The sequence below is a fragment of the Equus quagga genome, chromosome 16 (assembly GCF_021613505.1).
Source record: "Equus quagga isolate Etosha38 chromosome 16, UCLA_HA_Equagga_1.0, whole genome shotgun sequence".
Taxonomy (NCBI): Eukaryota; Metazoa; Chordata; class Mammalia; order Perissodactyla; family Equidae; genus Equus; species Equus quagga.
Genome location: NC_060282.1, coordinates 720,652 through 741,801, shown reverse-complemented (window position 1 = coordinate 741,801; position 21,150 = coordinate 720,652). Strand labels below are relative to the sequence as shown.

Here is a 21,150-nt window from a genome sequence, read left to right as displayed (position 1 = left end):
TGGGGTCAGGGGGCGCGGCCTGCCTACCCCGCCCGGTCTGATTGGTGGGACGGGGCGGAGCCAGCAGGCGCGGGGGCGGGGCCGGGGCGGGGCGGGGCCGAGCCAGCGTGCGCGCGCCGGGGGGACGCGGGCGGGCGGCGCCGGCGGGACCGCGCCCGTCGCAAGATGGCGGCGGCCATGCTAGGCCCTGGGGCCGTGTGTGCGCAGCGGGCGGCGGCGGCGCAGCCTGGGCGGCAGGCGCGGCGGCGGTGCTAGCCCGGCCCTCGGCCCCTCGTCACGGTCGCTACCTCCGCCTCTCCCCGCCTTGCCGATATGGATCTGCCCGTGGGCCCCGGCGCGGCGGGGCCCAGCAACGTCCCGGCCTTCCTGACCAAGCTGTGGACCCTCGTGAGCGACCCGGACACCGACGCGCTTATCTGCTGGAGCCCGGTGAGGGGTCGGGGCAGGCCGGGAAGCTGTGGCGCGTCCCTGGGAGGAGCAGGACCGGGCCCCCGCCTCGCCACCCCGAGAGTGGGGGCAGGGATCCCAGAGGGAGGGTTCGGAGGGGAAGCGTCCGAGGCCCGTTTCTCGGCTCCTGCCCACGCCGTTTCCCTGGGCGAGCAGGAAGGGCCTTTCCTTCTTTGGTCTTTTGCTAACCGCTGGACAACTGCGGAAGCGTGCCTGTGCTCAGAACAGCGCTCAGTTTCGCTGGCAAACATTGTGCCCAGGTGGCCCTCTGTGTCTTCTCAAATGAGTTACCAGGGTGGTGTGGTCGGCGCCTATTCGGGGAAAATCAGGACTTGGCGCATGAATCGGAGGGCGTTGCTCTAGTGTAAAAGGAAAGGGAACGAAAACGCAAAGTAAAACGTCATGAAGTTCAGGCTGACCTCGAACCCGTGTCCAAATACCAGAGCTGGGTTTCCCAAGAGCGGCTTTGTTTTTCATTCCTCCCAGGGCGTCTTTATTCACGTCCCTGTCTCTAGTTGCCAGGCAGCAGGCTTGTTTACATGGTCTGACCCTGCAAGACCGGACAGCTCCGGTTTGCAGAGGTGTATCAGAGACTGTGTCTGGAGTTGGAGATCAGAATCTGCTGTTCACATCCTCGCTGTGACTTCGTGTCCGAGGAAGACCAGAGCCCTAGCCCAGGGCAGGCAAATGTGTGGCCTGAAGAAAGGCTGTCTGGTCGTGCAGAGCCTCTGGATACCTCCAAACGTGCTTGACCTCCTGAGGGCCAAGACACCGGCTTTCTCAGACTCTGTGAAGTGCTTCTTTTTCACGCTCTTAAGCTGGTAGGAACAAAGAGAAGTCCAGGCTGAAGCTAGCCCTGAGTTGTAGGCCAGGTTCTCTCATTCTTGAGAATGAGACTCTCATGCTCTCATGCTGAGGCTCTGCTCTGCCTAAAGGGCATTTGGGAATAAAGAGTCTAGAGATCATACAGCCTTCTTGTTGGAGATACTTCGTGTTGTTCCCGGTGACATCTCCACGTGTGCATCCTCCATTCCCCAGTGCTTGTCTCTTTAATGGTGGGCACAAGTCCTGAAGAGGGCCAGTGTGCCTTCCTGCAGGCTGTTGTGCTAGCACCATCCCCTTGTTCTAGACCTCAAACCTTCCTGACTGAAGGAAATGACCTCATGTTTCCATCTTCGTTTATCCTTCCTTTCTCTTTTTCGTTCCCCTTAACTCGCGGGAAACACTCTTACCCAGTTCAGGGAGGGGCATCAGAGATCCTCTGGGATATTCCGAGCTTAATCCTACTAGGTTGATCCGTCCTGCCCCTTAATCTTCTTGCTGATTCTGCTGAAAGATTGTGAGGCGTGTGGGTGAAATGCCACCAGTGTGGTCTCCAGGAACCACAGCCTGTGTTCTGGGCAAGACCTTTGAGCAGGGAAGTCAGACACGATCAGGCCTGTGACAGCCTCCACGCACAGTGGCTGCACTATTTGTGAGCCCTCTTGGTGTGCTCCCCCTGGGGGGACGGGGAGCTGGCTGGAAAACAAGTGTTTGACCCTACCTGGTGTGTACATGGGTTGAGCAGGGTGTGGTTAGTGCAGGACACAGCGGTGAGGGTGGCGCTGACAATGAGTGCAGAAACATTAGCTCAGCAGTGGAAGGATGCCCTTTTCTGGCTGGGCAGGGGCTACAGAGCTGCCCGGCCCCGAGAAAGATGATCCTGTGCCTGTGGCCTCAAGGATGCCCACGCAGGGACTTGTGCAGACTCGTGATCCAGAGTCCAGCTCTCAGAGGCCTTGAAAGACCATTGTCTGTGCTCTTGGTGCTGGAATTTTCTCATCTGCCGTTCTGCCAAGAGAACCCCTCTTTGACCCAGGGGACGAGGGGAAATCAGAGGTGCGGTGGCTGACTCTCAAGGCTGAATGGGGAGAGCGCTTCCAGCCCCAGAAACTCTGGCCAGTAGGGCCAGGGTTGGACAGTGTTGTGCTTGCACTGCCCAGTCTGAGGGAGAGAACAACAGGTCACTGCCCCAGAGAGTCATGTCGGTTTTCCCACCCTCCAAACCCTTCTCCAGTTAAAGATGCACCCGGTATAGTGCTTTGGCTGAATAAGCAAAGGCTTGTAGAGATGCAGCTGTTCCCCAGACACGTCCTGCAGGACACTGCAGCTCCCACTGCTCTCGGGAGGGAATTTGGTGGCCATGAATGTGGCCTGGGGATGCACCGCAGCTCTCCTGACCTGCAGTTGGTGCTGTTCCCCCGCCTCCTGTGCCCGCTGGGACACTCCATGAGTTAGGCCTGCCTAGCCCAGGGATCAGGGCCAGGGTGAGGCTGGGAGGTGCTCAGGGGCGTAGGTTAAGGAGGCACTTCTTTTTAAACCTGCCTGTGCTTGAAGGCCCTTAGAGTGAGGACCTCCTTAAATTTTGGCCCCTAGCACCTCTCTGGCCTCACCGTAGTCCCAGCCTGATGAATGCAGTTCTCTTCTCTTTGGGAACAGGAATGACCCCAACAGGGTTGTGTGGGGACCGTGGGAAATCCCAGAGACCTAGGAACTGGAGATCACCAAGGCCAGCGCCTGTCCCAGGTGGCCCGTGTGAGTGCCAGTGGTCAGAGGGTTGCTCTGGAGCAGCTGGGTCTCTGGGGAGAGAGTCAGGGACAGAGCAGTCCCTGCAGTTAGGTTGCTGACTTCCTGTGAGACCACTGAGGGATTGGCCTGGTCACACCTGGGCACTCAGAGCTGGTCACAGACCATTTCCAGAGCTCCCATGACAGGCTGGGCCACTCCTGCTCCCCAGGCTCTGAGAGGCGGGCATGGCCCGGCAAGCCTGCCGAGCTCATTCTCAGAGAGCCGGCAGGACCTGGCAGGCCCTCTGGGTGCCACCTTTGAGGATTTGGAAGTTGACCTGCAATGCAGAAGGAGCAGCCCATGTTACCGCACCGAGCAGCAGGCTGTGAAGCACACTGCAGGGCATCCCTGAACCTGGAGCGCTACAGAAACGGCCACCAGATGGGACCACCACTGTCCTTCTTCAGTCCTTATGTGCAGCATCAGGCTAAGCCTTCTCGTATATCAGTTCTGCTCTATCACAGTTATGCAAAGAGGTGACACATGGCCATTTTATAGATAAGAAAACCGAGTCTCAAACACATCAAGAAATTTAAAGTAAGAGCTAGAGGAGGGTTAGAGCAGATTGAAGGCCAGACTCTCCACCCATGCCCAGCTCGTGCCCACGCCTGCCTTTGCCAAGCACTGCACGTTTCCTGAAGAGGGGGCAGCAGGAGACCCTGCCCATGCCCTCAGGGCAAGCTCTGGCCCCACCCCACCTGCTTTCTTAGTTAGACTCCTGCCCCACTTGGATGGACCAGTATTGCAGGTGTTCATAGTCAGAATTGTATTTTGGATTTTTTTTTCTTAAAGATTTCATTTTTCTCTCCAAAGCCCCCCGGTACCTAGTTGTGTATTTTTAGTTGTGGGTTCTTCTAGTTGTGGCATGTGGGATGCCGCCTCAGCATGGCTTCATGAGCGATGCCATGTCCACGCCCAGGATCCAAACCTGCGAAACCCTGGGCCGCTGAAGCAGAGCGCAGGAACTTAACCACTCAGCCACGGGGCCGGCCCCTGTATTTTGGATTTTTACATGAGAGTCTCCCTTTCCCCTTCTGTAAAGATATACACATATACACACAGACAGATGGACGGACAAGACAGGCAGACATCTATAAAGGACAGGCTGTACACTGTGGCCTCTCGTGTCTGTTTCCTCTCGCCTTGGGATGTGAGGTGGGCAAGGGCACGTGAGGAGGGGCCCAGGGCACAGGGGTCTTAGAAGGGTCTGGACGTCTGGGCTGCAGTGGCCTCCTTGGAGGGAGGGCCGATGCCCCCAGCACACTCATGCCCACAGGACTCCACAGGACCTGTGTTTGCTCAGAATTCTTTCTTAAAGGACCAGGGAGGGGTCAGTGGGGCCTGCAGGACTCACCCTGGACTGAGCACACAGCTCCCATCAGGTCTCACAAGGGGCTGGGCCAGAGCCCTCATGCTCACTAGACCTTGCAGAGGCTGCAAGTTTTCCTCAAGGTCTGGAGGGAGGAAGGGAGGCTGGTCTCACAGGCTGTTTTGAAAGGAGGGAGGCTAGCCCCCTGAATGTTTCCTGGTCCTGGCAGCACTGGCACCTGCTCCCACAGTCTACTCCCTCTCGACCCTGACGGCCATGGAGTGAGCAGAGTCACCGATCTGCACTTGTTTGATAGGCCTGGAGATCTGAGCACAGGGGCCAGTGACCAGAGATTAGAAGAGATGCACTGGTCACGGGAGCTGTGTTGTAGGAACTAACTAAAGCTAACTTGAGCAGAAACAAGAAAATGACACGAGAACTGTACAGATGGTGTCACACTCAGATAAGGACAAAACCAGCACTGGGGGAGAAGGACCAAAGTGGCCCCCCGTTCTGCACTCAGCTTTGCGCCTCCCATCACCTTGCTCTTCAGACTGGATTTCTCTGCTGTATGTCCGCGTGGCTCCAACGCTCACATCAAACGCTGGTTCCAGCCATACATTCACTGCTTGCCCGTGTTCCTGGAAGGCAGAGGCTGGTCAGCCAGCCACATCCAGGAGACCAGAGCACATCAGAAAGAATAGTTTTTGGATTGGCCAGGGACAAAAACGGGGACTACAGTGTCCTGGGCAGATACTTGAAAAGCGCAGGTGGCGCCTCATGGAATACAGCGGTCGTTAACCCTTTTGGGTCGTGGAGCCCTTTGAAAAAATATTCAAAGACAAGGACCCTGTTTCTTTAAAAATGTACATACATGCCGAATTTTATATACATTTCAGGTTGTTTGCAGTACTGTAGAAAATATGGTCACAGGCTCTGAATTTACAGTAAGACTTGGCCTTTACTAAACTGCATTTCATGGGGCGAGGGCGTTGCTTACTGAGGCAGCAGCTGGGCAACCACTTCTCCATGGTTCCTCCATATTTCCAATCACAGATTTTCATTATACCCAAGGGTAAGCCAAGACCTCCTCCAAGAATCGCCTGTGGTCAGCAGAGAAGGGCCCTTGAACCACTGACGTAGGGAGGCTAAACTGGATTCCGTGGGGGAAACACCAGCAGACCCTCTGAAACTCCTAACAGCCCTTAAGGTAGGGCTTGCAGGACATGTTCAATGTGAACTTAACCCTTGAACAATGTTCAGGATTGGAAAACAGGAAGGACAGGTGAGCCACACAGGTGGCCAGGCTTTCCACCTAGAGGCAGTTTTCAAACTCTGGTGTGGAAAGGGGGAACCTAACAGAGCCCAGACCTTGGAGAAGCTGAGGCAGCTAGAAGTTGCGAGGCATGGTACCAGAGAGGAGGGAGCTGTACCAAGAAAGAGCTCCAGGAGTCTGCACGTGAGCCCCCTTGGGTCTTTGCCTGAGTACTGTTTCACCAGTCCATGGGATGGGACTTATGAAGCCAGTCTAAGAACCTTCTAGGGAAAGAAGAGCTGCTAAGGAGCTATGAGGTGAGCAATCACCAGAGCTCATACAGGGCCTTGAGTTATCTGAGTTCTCACAGCCAGAGCAGAGAAACTGCTTCGAACCTACAGGGCATTCAACAGAGATCTCAGAAGAGCCACTGCTTGGAAGTGGGGCTCAATTAGCCCCAGAGAAAAGGCCACCTCAGATGCAATGTAAACAAGCTTCAAAACAAGCCTTGAAAGGATCAGGCTGATCTACACAGAACTTAACTGCCTACCAGAACTAAAAGAGCCGCACTCTTGAAGGGAAGACAGCAAAACCCACACAGCATAGTGTTCCTTGTGTCCAGGATCCAGTCAGAACTAATAGATGAACCATTTGACAGGAGAATGTGACCTATAACAAAGAATGGAATAGTCACTGTGATGGACCCAGGTGTGATGGGACCAGCCAACAAAGACATCAAAACAATTCTAAAAATGCTCTGTGTGCTCAAGAAAGTAAAGCAAAAACATGAAGACAGAGAAATGGAAGATATAAAAAGAAAGGAAATTGAACAAAATGTCATTGGAACCAGTCTCCCATGCAGAAGAATTCCAGATTATTTCTGTAGATACTCCCCTTCAAGGAAGTGACTCATAACTCCCCACCCCTTAAGTGTGGACTGCACATAGTGACTTCCTTCCAAGGAGCACAGGATGGGGGTGGGGCAGATTGTGCAGTGGATACACCAGACAGGCGAGGCCTCAGTCAGGTGATCAGGGTCAGCGCCAGCAGTGATGAGTCCTGTCGATAGTGTATGCCCTGGCATGAAGTGACAAGGAGGGCGCTTCATCTCTGTGGTCTTCCTCTCCAGGAACTTACATAGCCCCCACCAATCATGAGAAAAAACATCACACAAATCCAGGTTGAGGGACATTCTACAAAGTACTGGACGAGTGCTCAAAACTGTCAAGGTCATGAGAAACCAGGAAAGTCTGAGAGACTGTCATAGCCAAGAGGAAAGTAAGGAAACATAACAGTTAAATGTAATGTAATATCTTGGATGATGTCCTGGAACAAAAGGACATTAGGTAAAAATGAAGAAAATCTGAATAAAATAAGGACTTTAGTTAGTAATAAAGTCTGTTGATTCATTACTTGTGACAAGTGCACCATACATAATGCAAGATGTTAATGATAGGGAAACTGAATGTAGGGTATATGGAAACTCTGCACCATCTGCAAACTTTCCTGTAAATCTAAAATTATTCTAAAATTAAAAGCTTGGTTTTATAAGTCATTGGAGATTAATAGCAGATTAGAAACTGCAGAAGAAAAGATCGCTGAACTAGAATAGCAATAGAAACTATCCACAGTGATGCAGAGAGAAAAAAGACGGAAAAGGTGACCAGCACCTCACGGGGCAGACAGCACATGGTCTAAGACACAACTGCAGAATGAAGAAGGGAGGAGACTTTAGAAATAGTGGCCGAGATTTTTTTGAAAGCTGTAAACCCACAGATCCAAGAATTTCAGTGACTTCCAAGGAGGATAAGTACAAAAAACCATACTAAGGCATATCACTATCAAATTGCTGAAAATGAGTGATGAAGAGACAATCTTAAAAGCAGCCAGAAAAAGAAAGGAAATTGCACACAGAAGAACACAGATGAGAATGATGCTGACTGCCAGAGACACCGTGGAGTGTGAGACCGGCAGAGAGCTCTCCAGGTGGAAGTGGTCAGCATCCAGCACTCGATGTAATTCCCCACAGCAGCAGAGAAAGGGAAGAACCATGTGATCACCTCAAGAGCAGAGGAAGCATCTGACAAAATTCACATCCATTCGTGGTAAAAGCTGAGCAAACTAGAAAGACGAATTCCTTAATCTAATAAAAAGCGTCTACAAAAAACCTACAGCTAACATTGTACTTAATGGTGAAAAACAGCATACTTTCCCCCAAAGGCTGGAAGAGGAGAACAAAATTTCAAGACTTACATTGTCTGATTTCAAGACTTACTATAGGGGCTGGCCCCGTGGCCGAGTGGTTAAGTTCACGCACTCCGCTGCAGGCAGCCCAGTGTTTCGTTGGTTCGAATCCTGGGCGTGGACATGGCACTGCTCATCAAACCACACTGAGGTGGCATCCCACATTCCACAACTAGAAGGACCCACAACGAAGAATATACAACTATGTACCAGGGGGCTTTGGGGAGAAAAAGGAAAAAATAAAATCTTAAAAAAAAAAAGACTTACTATAAAGCTATAATCATACTGAATGATTGTGGCATAACCATAGACATATAAATAAATGGAACAGACTAAAGAGTCCAGAAATAGACCCACCTATCTAAGGTGAATTGATTTTTGCCAAAGTGCTGCTGTAACTCAATGGAGAAAGAATAGTCTTTTCAACAAATGGTGATGGAATAATCGGACATCCATAAGCACAGATGCAAGCCTTTTACTTCATACCATATACAAAACTAACAAATTAATCATAGACCGTAGGAGCTAAAACTGTGAACTGTCTAGATGGAAAAACCCCAGACGCTAATATTTATAGCATTTTTATTCATAGTCGCTAAAAACAGAACACAATCCAAATGTCTATCAGCTGGTGAGTGGATAAACAAACTGGGACATCCCTACAATGGAATACTCCTCAGCATTTAAGAGGACAGACAGCTTACCCGTGCAACGTTATGGCTGTGTCTCAAAGGCATTGCGCTAAGCGAAAGGTACCAAAAGGCTACATACTCTGTGATTCCATTTATATGACATTCTAGAAAAGGCAAAACCATGGGGACAAAAATCAGATCACTGGTTGCCTGCGGATGAGGGAGGGGATTGACTGCAAAGGGACACAAGGGTAGTTTTGAGGGTCATGGAAATGTTTTCTGTTCCTTGCTTGTGATGGTAAACAACTGTATGTCAAAAATTGGTTGAGCTATGCACTTAACATGGTAAATTTGCTGTAGATATCTTCCTTTTTAGAAATATGGTGGGGAATATCCCTAGTGGCCAGCTCTGTAGAGATGCCCAGTCAGCAGGGGTAGAGCTCAGCAAACAGTCCATCTTGGGGGTGAAACAGGATGTGGTTTAAGTCATGTGGATGGATGATAGAGGCCACCTGGGGAGACAGGCACAGTGGCAGGCTGGAGAGTGCCTCCATCAAGACTAAGTGTCTAGGGTGCAGCCCTAGAAGGAGCCATATTTTCTTCCCTCATCTTCCATCTGAGAGGTCTCCATCCCTGTGCCACAGACGTTGCCAGCAGTCCACCAAACACCTCTTCTCTGAGAAAGTGTGAGGCTCGCTGAGAGCAGTGCTCAGAGGGAAATGATACCACAAAGTGACTATATTAGAAAATAAGATTGGCTTCCAGGCTTCCACCTTAATAAAGTAGAAAAAGAAGAGCAAAGTAAACCCAAGGCAAGCAGAAAGAAGGAAATAGTAAGGACAATAGAAGAAACCAATGGGATTGAAAACAATAAAATAAATGAATTCCAAAGCTGATTCTTTGAAAAGATCAAAATTGGTAACTTGTAGCAAGACTGACCAAAGAAAAAAAGAGGAGACATAAATTACCAGTATCAGGAATGAAAGAGGGTATATCACTACACACCCTGCAGTCTAACGGATGATAAGGAAATATTATGAACAACACTATGCATGTAAATTTGGCAACTTAGATAAGATAGACCAATTCCTTGAAAATCACAAACTTGCCAAACCTCACCCAAGGTGGAACAGATAATTCAGGAATGGTCCTGAATCTGTTAAAGAAATTTAAGTCCTAGTTATAACCCTCCCTAAAAATCTCCAGACCCAAATGATTTCAGTGGCAAATTCAAACCTTTGAAGAAGACATAACATGAATTATACACAATCTTTTCCAGAAAAGCAGAGGAGGGAACACTGCAACTCATTTTATGAGGCAAGCATTACCCCAATATCAAAATTAGACACAAACAGCCCAAGAAAGCTACAGACTAATGTCCTTCATAATTTCTATAAAATATTAGCAAATCAAATTCGATATATAAAAAGAATGTCACAACAAATGGAATTTATCCCAAGAATACAAGAACGGTTCTAGATTTTAAAATCAATCAATATAATCCACCATGTTAACAATCTAAAGAAGAAAAAAACACATGACCATATTATTTGATGCAGAAAATGCATTTGACAAAATTTGATATTCATGATATTAAAAAAAAAAAAAAACCCTCAGGAAACTAGGGATAGCAGAGAACTTCCTCAGCCTGAAAGAAAAGGGCCCACAAAACCTGCACCTAACTTCATCCTTATAAATGCTGGGAGACTTAATGCTGTCCCCTTAAGATCTCAACAAGGCACAATGTCGTTGTCACCAGTTCTAGCCAACATCGTACTGGAAGTCCTGTCCCGTACGTTAAGACACACACAAAAAGAAGAAATTAAAGGCATATATATTAGAGAGGAAGAAATAGAACTGTCCTTATTCACAGATAGCATGGTTGTCTACATAGAAAACCCTAGGAAATCTACAGAAATACTCCTAGAACTAAAGAATGAGTTTTGCAAGATCACCAGATACAAAGTCAACACACAAAAATCTATGTATTTCTACATACCAAGCAATGAACAATAGGAAATCGGTTTTTTTAAAAATATCACAGTTGCTCAAAAAAATTAAGTACTTAAATAGAAGCCTAATAAAATGTGCAGAGGATCTGTATGCCAAAACTATAGAACTGTAAAGACACTTATGAAAGGAAGCTAGGTTGACCTAAGTAAATGGAGACACATACCATGTTTATGGATATTTTTTAGCCAATTTGAGAAGTTGTGGGGCCTTATTTCTTTGACTCTTTGTTCTGGTCCCTTTTCTTTCTCCTCTCCATGTGGCACTCCCCTTACATGGATGGTGCTGCAGTTAAAGGTGTCCCAGCGTTCTCTGAGGCTCTGTCCACTTCGCATTATTCTATTTTCTCTCTGTTCTTCAGCTTTCAGAATCTCTATCAATCTATTTTCAAGTTCGCTGACTCTTTCTTCTGCCAGTTCACATCTACGGTTGAGCCCTACTGGTGAATTTTTCATTTCTGTTACTGTACCATTTAACTCCAGAATTTCCGTGTGGCTCTTCTTTATGATTCCTGTCTCTTTATTGTTATTCTCTGCTTGATGAGACACTGTCATCTCGCCTTCCTTTACTTCTTGATTTTATTTAGTTCTTTGAACATGTTTATAATGGCTTCTTTGAAGTCTTGGTTAAGTCTGACGTGTGGTTTGTCTCACAGGCAGTTTCTATTGCTTTCTCTTTTTTCCCCTGTGCATGAGTTGCACTTTACTGTTTCCTTACATCTTGTAATTTTGTTGAAAAAGTACATTTTAGGTAATGTGCTGTAGCACTTCTGGGTGACTCCTCGCCTCCTGTGATTGTTTGTGGTTCTGCTTGCCTGTTTTGTGACTTGGCTGGGCTATTTTAACAGGCTCTCTTTCCTCTTTCTTTGATCTCTGTTAGTCCACTGCCTCATAAGGTATTCTACCCAGCCTTTAGGCTCTATAATTACTGCCTGATTGCTCTATTGTTTTTGACAGTGTCCTAGGGCACAAATTCTTCACAGTCTGATTCAATTACATTTGAGGTGGTAGTTTTTAAGGTCAGTGTTTGAGGTTTGTTCTGACCCCAGGAGGGCTCTTAACTGTCGCTTTCCTGTGTGAACAGCTGACCATGGTTTGGCTTGTTACTCTTGATTTGGAGTTCCTCTCCCCTGGACCTGTTCTCTGAGCCGCTCCTCTGCGCCCTGGGCAGGGCGGTAGCTTCTAGTCTTCTCAGCTTGCCTCTCCCGGCATGGACACTCTACCTTATGTGCCAGCTGGGGGGAGGGCAGTCAGAGCCCCCAGATTCTCGACCTGCCATGCCAGGGGGAGAACTTGCATTCTGTGAGTGGGAGCAAAGTGGAGAAGGGGACCCCCAACCTTCTGGTTTCAATCACCAGGAATTTAGCCTCTTCAGCTTGGAGTTGGACAGGATGAGAAATGCTGGTGGTCTTCCCCTCTCAGTGAGATCCAGTAAGCCTCCATTGGAAACTGAGGGGAGAGGAACCCCCATCCTTTTGGCCATGCCCTCCCAGAGTGGAGTGTCAGTCAGGGCAAATTAGAGCAAGTGGGTTGTGGCTCATACGCTACAGACTCACTGTTCTACAGTGTTTTAGTAAGTTTTCTTGAATAAATGTTTCTTCATTTGTTATATGCCTTTGAGACAGTTTCAGAGACTGAATGATTTAAACAAGCTTTGCTTGCTTCACTTGGGAGTAGTTCATTGGACCTCTTCACACTGCCATCCCAGAAGTGGAACCTGCGCCTTCATTTTCAAAGGATAGTTTTGCTGGATGTGGAATTCTTGGTTGACAGGGTTTTTCTCTTCCAGCTCCTTTAGTATGTAATCCCACTGTCTTCTGACCTCACAGTTTCTGATGAGAAATCAGCTGTTAATCTTATGAGGATTCCTTGTACATGATGAGTCTATTCTCTTGCTGCTTTCAAGATTCTCTCTTGGTCCTTTGCTTTCTACAGTTTAAGTATCTAGGTGTGAATCTCCTTGGGTTTATGCTACTTGGAGTTTGTTTAGCTTCCTGGATATTTTTCATCAAATTTGGGAAGTTTAGGGCCATTATTTCTTCAGATATTCTTTCTCTCCTCTTTCTGGGACTCCCATTATGCATATGTTGGTGTTTGCTAGTATCCCACGTCTCTGAAGCTCTGTTCATTTTTCTTTATTTTTATTTCTTTCTGTTCCTCAGACTGGATTATCTTAATTGACCTGTCTTCGTGTCTGCTGATTCCTTCTTATCCCTGCTCAAATCTGCTCTTTGAGCCCCTCTAGTGAATTTTAAATCTGAGTTATACTTTTTAACTCCTGAATTCTGATTTCGTTCATTTTTGTAATTTCTATATTTACTCTTATTCTCCACTCTTAAAGATACTCTCATGCTTTTCTTCCTTAGCTGCAGTTTTCGTCTTGTTCTTTGAACATATCTAAAATAGCTGATGTAAAGTCTTTGCTAAGTGCAACACTTGGGCCTCTAAGGGGTAGGTTCTTTTTTCCTGTGTATGGGCCATGTTTTGTTCCATTGCATGGCTCATAATTTTTTGTTGAAAACTGGACTTTCAATTAATATAATGTGGCATATATTAAACTCTGGGTATCAGATTATACCATCCCTCCCCCAGATTTGTTGCTGTTGCTTTTTCTTATAGCTGTTGCCATTTGTTTAGTGACTTTTCTGAACTAATTCTGACAGTTTGTATTCTTTGTTGTTTGTGGCCACTTAAGTCTTTGCTCAGTTCGCTCAGTGATCAGGTTAGTGAAGGGGGCAGAAATTTCCTTTAATGCCTCGAACCTGTGAACCTCCCAGCCTTTGCTGGGGGACTCTGTGTACGTGTTGGGGCATGCCTTCAGTGCTCAGCCAGACAGCTGACAGCTCTCCCTTATCCTCCACCTCTTGCTTATGCAGAGCCTCAGTCAGCCGGAGACGGGAGAGTGGTGCTTTCTCAGGTCTGTCCTGAGTGTGCACACAGCCCTGCACGTGCACATGCCTTCTGGATTCCCAGGAATGTTTCAGAGTTTTCAAAGCCCCTCTCAATATCTCATTCCCCAGCTCTTCAAGTTTTCTGGTTAGCTTGTTGTTTGTACCAACTGTTATCCACTGTCTTAGGCAGCCACAAAGTTTAAAAATTGCCTCTACATGTTTCCAACAAATATCCTTAGGGAGAAGGCTTTTTATACTGGGAGAGCTTTGGGTCAAATCAAACAAAGACAGCCTTGTAAGTGGAATCTTCCAGGGGGCTCAGATCAAATAATACTTGCCTGGGAATGGGGCCTTGAAGGAGCTCCAGCCCCACTCCCACCCCAGTGGCTGCCAGGATGCTGGTTCTTCCTGTGATTTCTGCTGTTGGTTTTCACAGTTACAGGAGAAGAGGCAGCATTAGGGCAAGTTCACATGCCACACAGCTCACTAATCTTCCTGAGATTCCACCATTTTTCTTCAGTAAATGCTCCCCGTAGTGCCACACTCTTTTGGTTAGTTTTCAGAGTTCAGAAAGAGTTGGCTAACGTTTTTTGCCAGTTTTCTTACTGCTTCTTTGGAGGAGGAAAGTTTCAGAGGTCGTTTCTGCACCACTGCCACTCACCTCATGTGTGTGACTGTGTTCGTTTTAAGACCCACGTGTGCCGTGGGAAGCAGTGCTCCAGTTCTGCTGCAGCACCACAGGGGCCGCTCTGGCTTTTCCCTGTCGGTCCTTTAACTCCTTCCTCTGACCGGGGAAAGCCTGCTCCCAGTGTCCTTAATAGAGTCTCAGGGGAGCCGTGTCCCGTCCATGCCCCTCCCCTGTGGACACCCACCTCCGGCCGTCTGGGCTGCTCCAGCACCCTGCACTGGCCACCAGGGCTCCTGCTAGCACAGAGGTCTGCTTCATGGCTCCTCCTAGGAGCTTTTGGACTAAAGTCAGGAAAGAAATGGAAGAAGCATAGTGTGGCAGTTTTTTTTACAATTTCCATTTCTTATCTCAGATGCCAAAAGAAAAATGAAGTTGCATTTCTGAACACAACTCTGTGTTTTCCTCCAGAGTAACTAAAATTAGGCTTCCATTTTCTTGGCTGCCTCAATTTGGGGTCTTGGCTATTCTTAGGGGAAAATTGCTGTTTAAAGCTAAAATGGGATTTCCTAAAGAATGGGCCTGAAGTGCTGTGGTGTTTCATGAATGTAAACTTGGCATTCAGGAACCTCCAGAACCCTGGGACAGGGGCTCCCCAGCTGTGGTGAGGTCCCTCATCTCTCTCTGGCCACAGGGTTCCCATCAGCCAGTCCTGGGCCTCCAGCAAGTATATCAGCTGAGAGGCAGAGACCAGGCACATCTGGCTCTTGGTCCCAGAGGCGAACTGCACCTCCGGTCAGCCCCACTGCACTGCCCACCACTCGAGGAGGGGCACCCGTCTCCCTCACCAACTGCGTGCAACTCTACCCACATGTCTCCTGCAGAGTGGGAACAGCTTTCACGTGTTCGACCAGGGCCAGTTTGCCAAGGAGGTGCTGCCCAAGTACTTCAAGCACAACAACATGGCCAGCTTCGTGCGGCAGCTCAACATGTGTGAGTACCCGCCCTCCGAGTGGGGACGAGACAGAGGGCCTCCTCAAGGGTCTGGGCAGCCGTGCCAGGGCTGGAAAGTGGACCACAGACAGCAGGACCCTAGCACCTTGACCCGGTCTGTGGTGAAGGATGGAGCCACCAGGTTTTGATCCCTGTGTTGGCCAGGGGCATGACCTGGAGCCCAGCGCCCCTGGGGGGCCTGGGGCAGGGGTGCCTCTTCCCTGGGCGAGAAGGGTCCTCGTGGGCCTGAACCTGAAAGTTCCCAGGGAAGAGCTCATGAAGCCTCAGCTGGACACAGCCACATGCGTTGGGGAAGAGGTGATGTGTGGGGCCATGGGGTCTCCCTCAGACCAAGACCACCCGGCCACTGCAGGCAGGGTCTCTGAGAAGGCAGTGCTAGATGTGACTGGAGCCATGCCATGCACAGCCCTACCCCAGGAGCCTCCCTTCGTCTATCACTGGGGCAGTAGCCAAGCTGCAGTTGGGGGTCTAGTCCCCAGCCCTGAGGCAGAGCTGCCCCTGCCCCATCATGTGCAGATGGCTTCCGGAAGGTGGTCCACATTGAGCAGGGCGGTCTGGTCAAACCAGAGAGGGATGACACTGAGTTCCAGCACCCGTGCTTCCTGCGCGGCCAGGAGCAGCTCCTTGAGAACATCAAGAGGAAAGTGACCAGTGTGAGTAGCCAGCCTCCCTCTCCCAGCATCCTCGGACCTCCCTCCAGGCCGTGAAGGGAAGCCACATCCACTCAGTGTCCTGCTGGGACCATCCACTGCCGAGGGCAGTGCAGCATGCGCGTGCTGGCCTGGCTGCACCGAGCCTCTTCCTGACGGGCCCTCCCCTCCTTGCTTGTCCATCGTGGACTCCCCCCGCCCATTCTCCCATCAGCCGCTGCAGTGACGGCCCCTTCCCCGACTGTCAGCCCCTTGGCCCTTTCCGCTATGTCCTAGGCCCTCCCCTCTTCCCTGGGGGGCCATCTCAGTAACTACTCTCCTTGGGGACCCAGGTGTCCACCCTGAAGAATGATGACATAAAGATTCGCCAGGACAGTGTCACCAAGCTGCTGACTGATGTACAGCTGATGAAGGGGAAGCAGGAGAGCATGGACTCCAAACTCCTGGCCATGAAGCAGTAGGTTCCATGGTGGGCAAGGGAACAGGCGGGACAAGGAGGTCCCCTGGGGAGCGGCCAGAGGAGGGAGCAGCCAGGAGGGGACACAGGCCAGGAGCTGGCCACTCCTTCCTAGGGCCTCTTCCTGCCAGCCCTGCCTCCTCCAGTTTCTGTAACAGGTGCTCTGAGGCCTTCATCTCTCCAAACACAGCATTAGGTTTGGACTTGCATGCCCTCCTCAGGCCCCTGCTGTGCCATCCTCGAGTCCTGGGTGGGGGGTTCCGACCTGGTTCTTGCAGCAACAGGCAGAGCTGGGCTTCGAGCACAGGCTGCGTCCTCAGGCTCGGAGCACGGCCTTCTAAGCTCACACAGCCCTCTAGGCCCTCTCTACAGGCCAGGGCGGCTGGGCCCCCTCACTGCCCTCCACAGTACCCTCCTCTCCTGCTGGCTCCTGCTGCACCTGGCATCACTCAGCGCAGCGTCACCTCCTGCCTACCTCTACCACAGGCCTGGGGAGCAGAAAGCATTTTGGGCTCTTTCTGGAACCCCTGCCCCTGGCTCACGTCTGGCCACCACTTAACCAGCCCTATGCTCCCCGCCAGCCAGGACCCCTGGACAGCCGGCTTGAGTCTCCCCTCATGCCCTTGGGGGCCCTGGGAACCTCAGGAACCCCATCCTGGGGTGGCTGTCTTTGGCTCATATGGCCTCACAGCCACTTGGGGCTGGGTCCTTGTGACCCTCATGTCATGAAGGAGGCTCCTGGACCCCGACTCTCCTCACATTGGAGTCCAGCAGAAGCCACTGTCTGTGTGGCACCTGGAGATGGGCCCAGGTGAACTTAGCCTTCCAGGACATGGGCACCTCTCAAGGTGAGGCCAGGAGGATCAATTCCATGTCAAGAAGACGTGCAAGGGGCTCAGCAGGGCTGGCCCATCAGAAGGGCAGACCATGGCCTGCTCACGGTGCTGCTCACCCGCTTGGGAGGACAGTGCCCAGGTGGCCCTTGCCACCCCTTGCGGCCACTTCTGAGCCACTCCCAGGCCCAATGACCCTGAGCCCCCCAAGCCACAGGATAACCCCCATACATTGCTCTGCAGCTTGAAAAGCTGTACTGCCACTGTCCCCTGACCTTCCCTCCTGTCCTCAGGCTCAGTCAGACAGAGGTGGCTGGGGACAGCGCTCAAGGGTCTGCTGCCTTGACTGTGTCCAGGAAGGCCCCAGGAGGTCTCTGCCAGAATCCTGGGGTGCAGCCAGCATGCCCTGCTCTGCATCCTCCCTCAGCCCCCAGCCCCTCCCCTGGGACTCCACAGCTCAGGGCCCCTCCTGACCCCCACCTGAGACCTCTGTGTGTCCTCCCCTTGAAGTGCAGCCAAGCAGGGAGGAGTGGTGGTGCCAGCAATCCCTGGCCTAGCCCCCAGTTCCATCACACAGCCAGTCCTCATCTGGGGTGGAGACAGGCCAGCGACTGGGTTCATGGTGATATGTGGTCACCTACAGCCCTACAACCTGCCCGGGTGAGGGTGGAATATTTGTGGAGGCCCCTCAGCCTGGGGCTTCTAGAATCTAGCCTTGCTGACCAAACCTGGTCTGTTGCAGCGAGAACGAGGCCCTGTGGCGGGAGGTGGCCAGCCTGCGGCAGAAGCACGCCCAGCAGCAGAAAGTCGTCAACAAGGTACGAGGCGGGCCGGCGGGGCGCCCAGTGGGTCCCATCCGCGGCCAGGCTGACTGTGCCTCTCCACCCCGCAGCTCATCCAGTTCCTCATCTCGCTGGTGCAGTCGAACCGGATCCTGGGGGTGAAGAGAAAGATGTGAGGCGCTGGGGATGCCTGCCCCTCAGCACAAGGCCCTGGGCCGCCCCGTCTCCTGTTTGCTGTGAACTGGGTGCCACGGAGGCCTCGGAGAGGCAGCTAACCCCACCCCTTCCCCGCAGCCCTCTGATGTTGAACGACAGCAGCTCGGCACATTCCATGCCCAAGTACGGCAGGCAGTACTCCCTGGAGCACATCCATGGCTCAGGCCCCTACTCGGTGAGCGCCTGTGCAGCAGACCAGCCTGGGTGGGTGGGTGCTGCGGGCACACACGCACGTGCTCACCTCCCTTTGATGGCAGGCTCCATCCCCAGCCTACAGCGGCTCCAGCCTCTACTCCCCAGATGCTGTTGCAAGCTCCGGACCCATCATCTCCGACATCACTGAGCTGGCTCCCAGCAGCCCCTTGGCCTCCCCAGGCGGGAGCATAGATGAGAGGTGGGGGCTGCGTCACCCTTCCAGCAGAGTCGGGAGAAGGGTGGGGCCCGCAGAGGCGCCTGCTAATGTGTGTCCCCTATGTGCAGACCCCTGTCCATCAGCCCCCTGGTGCGAGTCAAGGAGGAGCCCCCAAGCCCTTCCCGGAGCCCCCGGGTGGAGGAGGCCAGTCCCGGGCAACCGCCCTCTGTTGTGGAGACCCCCTTGTCCCCAACCACCCTCATCGACTCCATCCTGCGGGAGAGCGAGCCTGCCCCTGCCGCCTCGGCCACGCCCCTCACAGAAGTGGGAACCTGCCCCCCCTCGCCCCCACCTGCCTCGGCCCCCGAGAAGTGCCTCAGCGTTGCCTGTCTGGACAAGTGAGTGCCTACCCCCACAGCCACTGGAAGCACAGCCAGGCCTCTGGCTAGGACTCTCATGGAGGGCTGGACATGGGGTGGCCTTCAGGCCTACAGGCATGGGGGTTGCGGGGGGTGAGTCAGCAGACCTGGCCCTGAGCTCAGAGTTTGGGGCTGCAAAAGAAGACGGACACCGGCCAGGTTGTCCCACAGTCCTGTTGCCACAGAAGCCAAGGGTGTGTGGCCAGGCAGGCCTGTTGCACCTGCTCTCTGTGTGTCCCCCATATGCAGGCCCCTGTCAATCAGCCCCCTCGATACACATACGCCACCATGGTTGCTGCTGTCACCCTCTCCTGCGACAGGCTGCTGGGTCCGTGTGTCTGTCCTGCTGCCCAGCAGAGGCCCTGCCCTAGAGGCTGAGTGAGCAAGGGTGGGGGGCATGGAGCCCACCTAGCCCCCACCTGCAATCCGGGGGCTCTTGTCTTTGTATCTTGCAGTTTGGCTCGCACTCCACAGATGTCTGGGGTCGCCCGCCTCTTCCCCTGCCCCTCATCCTCTCTACATGGCCGAGTCCAGCCAGGGTTAGCGCCGTCCTCACTGGGGAGGGAGGAGGGCTCCGCCAGAGCTCGGGCCCCTCCCCAGCCGCAGACCAGACCCCAGCCTTGCCAGAAGCACTGGGCACTGCCTGGTGAACAGGTGTCCCGGGCCCTCTGCAGCGGGGAGTGGCCCTCCCAGGCTCTAGGGCCCAAGCCAGAGTCCCAGGTCACTGACTGACAGGGACAGGCCTCCCAGCCTGGTGTGGCCACTGCTGCTGACTGGCTTCCTCTCAGGGTGGGGCTGGGCCCCATGGGTACCCCCAGGAGCCAGCCTGGCCACCCGCCCAATGGCCGGGTGCACCAGATGGCCCAAGGCTTTCTTGGTCACGGCTGCCAGACCTGGCCGGGTCTCTTTCCCAGCATGCACCAGGGGAGAGGCCGACGCCCACACACTGAGCACGGCTCCCTTGCCCCATCCTTACTGTCTTCCAGTGCAAAGGCAAGACCTTGTCAAACCTGAAAAACTGTGCCCTCAGCCCCTTCTGGGCTCTGAACCCCTCCTTGGTTCCCCTGCCATCTTGATCCAACCTGAAGTGCTACCAGAGGCCTTACAGGGCCTCATGGTGACAGGACGAGCCAGCATGGCCTGAGCCACTCTCCCCTCAGTGGCCAAGCATACCAGCCCTGTCCATACACACACTGCCCCACTGGGCCCACACTGGGTGTGTGAAGGGGCCCCACCTCAGACGGCCTCCCTTGAGCCCAAGCAGGGTGCGTGTGGCCGAGGGGAGCCCTTCTCCGGCAGGCGGGTGTGAGTGCCGGCAGGAAGGCATCTGGGTGGGGGTGCCCGGGGCACCGCTTCACCTGCCCCACTCACTGGCCAGGACCGAGCTCAGTGACCACTTGGACGCCATGGACTCCAACCTGGACAACCTGCAGACCATGCTTACAAACCACGGCTTCAGCGTGGACACCAGCGCCCTGCTGGATGTGAGTCCCGTCCCTGCGTGCACCTGCACCCTCCCTGCTCTCGGGCGCAGCCTGACCACCCTCCCTTCCCCACAGCTTTTCAGCCCCTCGGTGACTGTGCCCGACATGAGCCTGCCTGACCTTGACAGCAGCCTGGCCAGCGTGCGTAGGTGGCATGGGGGGATTGGGGAACCCGGGACAAGCAGGATCCCTCACTGTAACCCTCCTGCCCCAGCAGATCCAGGAGCTCCTCTCTCCCCAGGAACCCCCCAGGCCTCTTGAGGCAGAGAGCAACAGCCCCGACTCAGGTGAGCTGAGCCCACGTGTTCCCCACCCGACCCTGCACCCTGTTTCTACCCGCCAGTGCCCTGACCCGGCCCCCCGCCCCCAGGGAAGCAGCTGGTGCACTACACGGCGCAGCCCCTCTTCCTGGTGGACCCGGGCTCTGTGGACGTGGGCAACAGCGACATGCCGGTGCTCTTCGAGCTGGGGGAGGGCTCCTACTTCTCCGAGGGGGATGACTACGCAGACGACCCCACCATCTCTCTGCTGACGGGCTCTGAGCCCCCAAAAGCCAAGGACCCCACTGTCTCCTAGAAGCCCCAGGAGGAGGGCCGCCCCGAGCCCTCCTCCCACTCCTGGTGCAGGGCTGGTCTTGGGGAGCCTGGCACCTGGGGCCAGCTGGGGGCTGGGTGTGGCCCCAAGTGCCAGGCTAGCTTGGGGCTTCCCCCCTTACTTGGACTGACCAGTATTGCAGGTGTTCATAGTCAGAATTGTATTTTGGATTTTTACACGAGAGTCCCCCTTTCCCCTTCCGTAGAGATATACAGATAAATACACAGACAGACGGACGGACAAGACAGGCAGAGATCTATAAAGGACAGGCTCTATGCTGTGGCCTCCTGTGTCTGTTTTCTCTCGCCTTGGGATGTGAGGTGGGCAAGG

The 21,150-nt window shown here is 52.8% G+C and overlaps 1 protein-coding gene across 4 annotated transcripts; it reads left to right on the top strand.

Annotated features, from left to right (window-relative positions):
• Nucleotides 1–114: 114 nt before the first annotated feature.
• Nucleotides 115–21,095, top strand: HSF1 (heat shock transcription factor 1). Of its 4 annotated transcripts, none has more exons than XM_046641985.1 (14): nt 115–429; nt 14,904–15,012; nt 15,550–15,686; nt 16,016–16,140; nt 17,716–17,791; nt 17,866–17,927; nt 18,050–18,146; nt 18,229–18,365; nt 18,452–18,721; nt 19,198–19,281; nt 20,121–20,226; nt 20,302–20,367; nt 20,444–20,513; nt 20,597–21,095. In XM_046641985.1, the coding sequence occupies exons 1-14, from the start codon at nt 313–315 to the stop codon at nt 20,800–20,802; spliced, it is 1,662 nt and encodes a 553-aa protein (XP_046497941.1). In that variant the 5' UTR covers nt 115–312; the 3' UTR covers nt 20,803–21,095. The 4 variants fall into 4 exon arrangements, with proteins under 4 accessions (XP_046497941.1, XP_046497940.1, XP_046497942.1 ...); XM_046641984.1 differs by having other exon boundaries at nt 20,441–20,513; XM_046641986.1 differs by lacking the exon at nt 19,198–19,281 and having other exon boundaries at nt 116–429; nt 20,441–20,513.
• Nucleotides 21,096–21,150: the final 55 nt, after the last annotated feature.

Coding starts and splice junctions, on each gene's coding strand:
- HSF1 (XM_046641984.1), top strand. CDS start 313: ATGGATCTGCCCGTGGGCCCCGGCGCGGCGGGGCCCAGCAACGTCCCG. Junction 20,368..20,440: donor TTGACAGCAGCCTGGCCAGC/GTGCGTAGGTGG, acceptor CTCCTGCCCCAG/CAGATCCAGGAGCTCCTCTC. Junction 20,514..20,596: donor GAGCAACAGCCCCGACTCAG/GTGAGCTGAGCC, acceptor CCCCGCCCCCAG/GGAAGCAGCTGGTGCACTAC.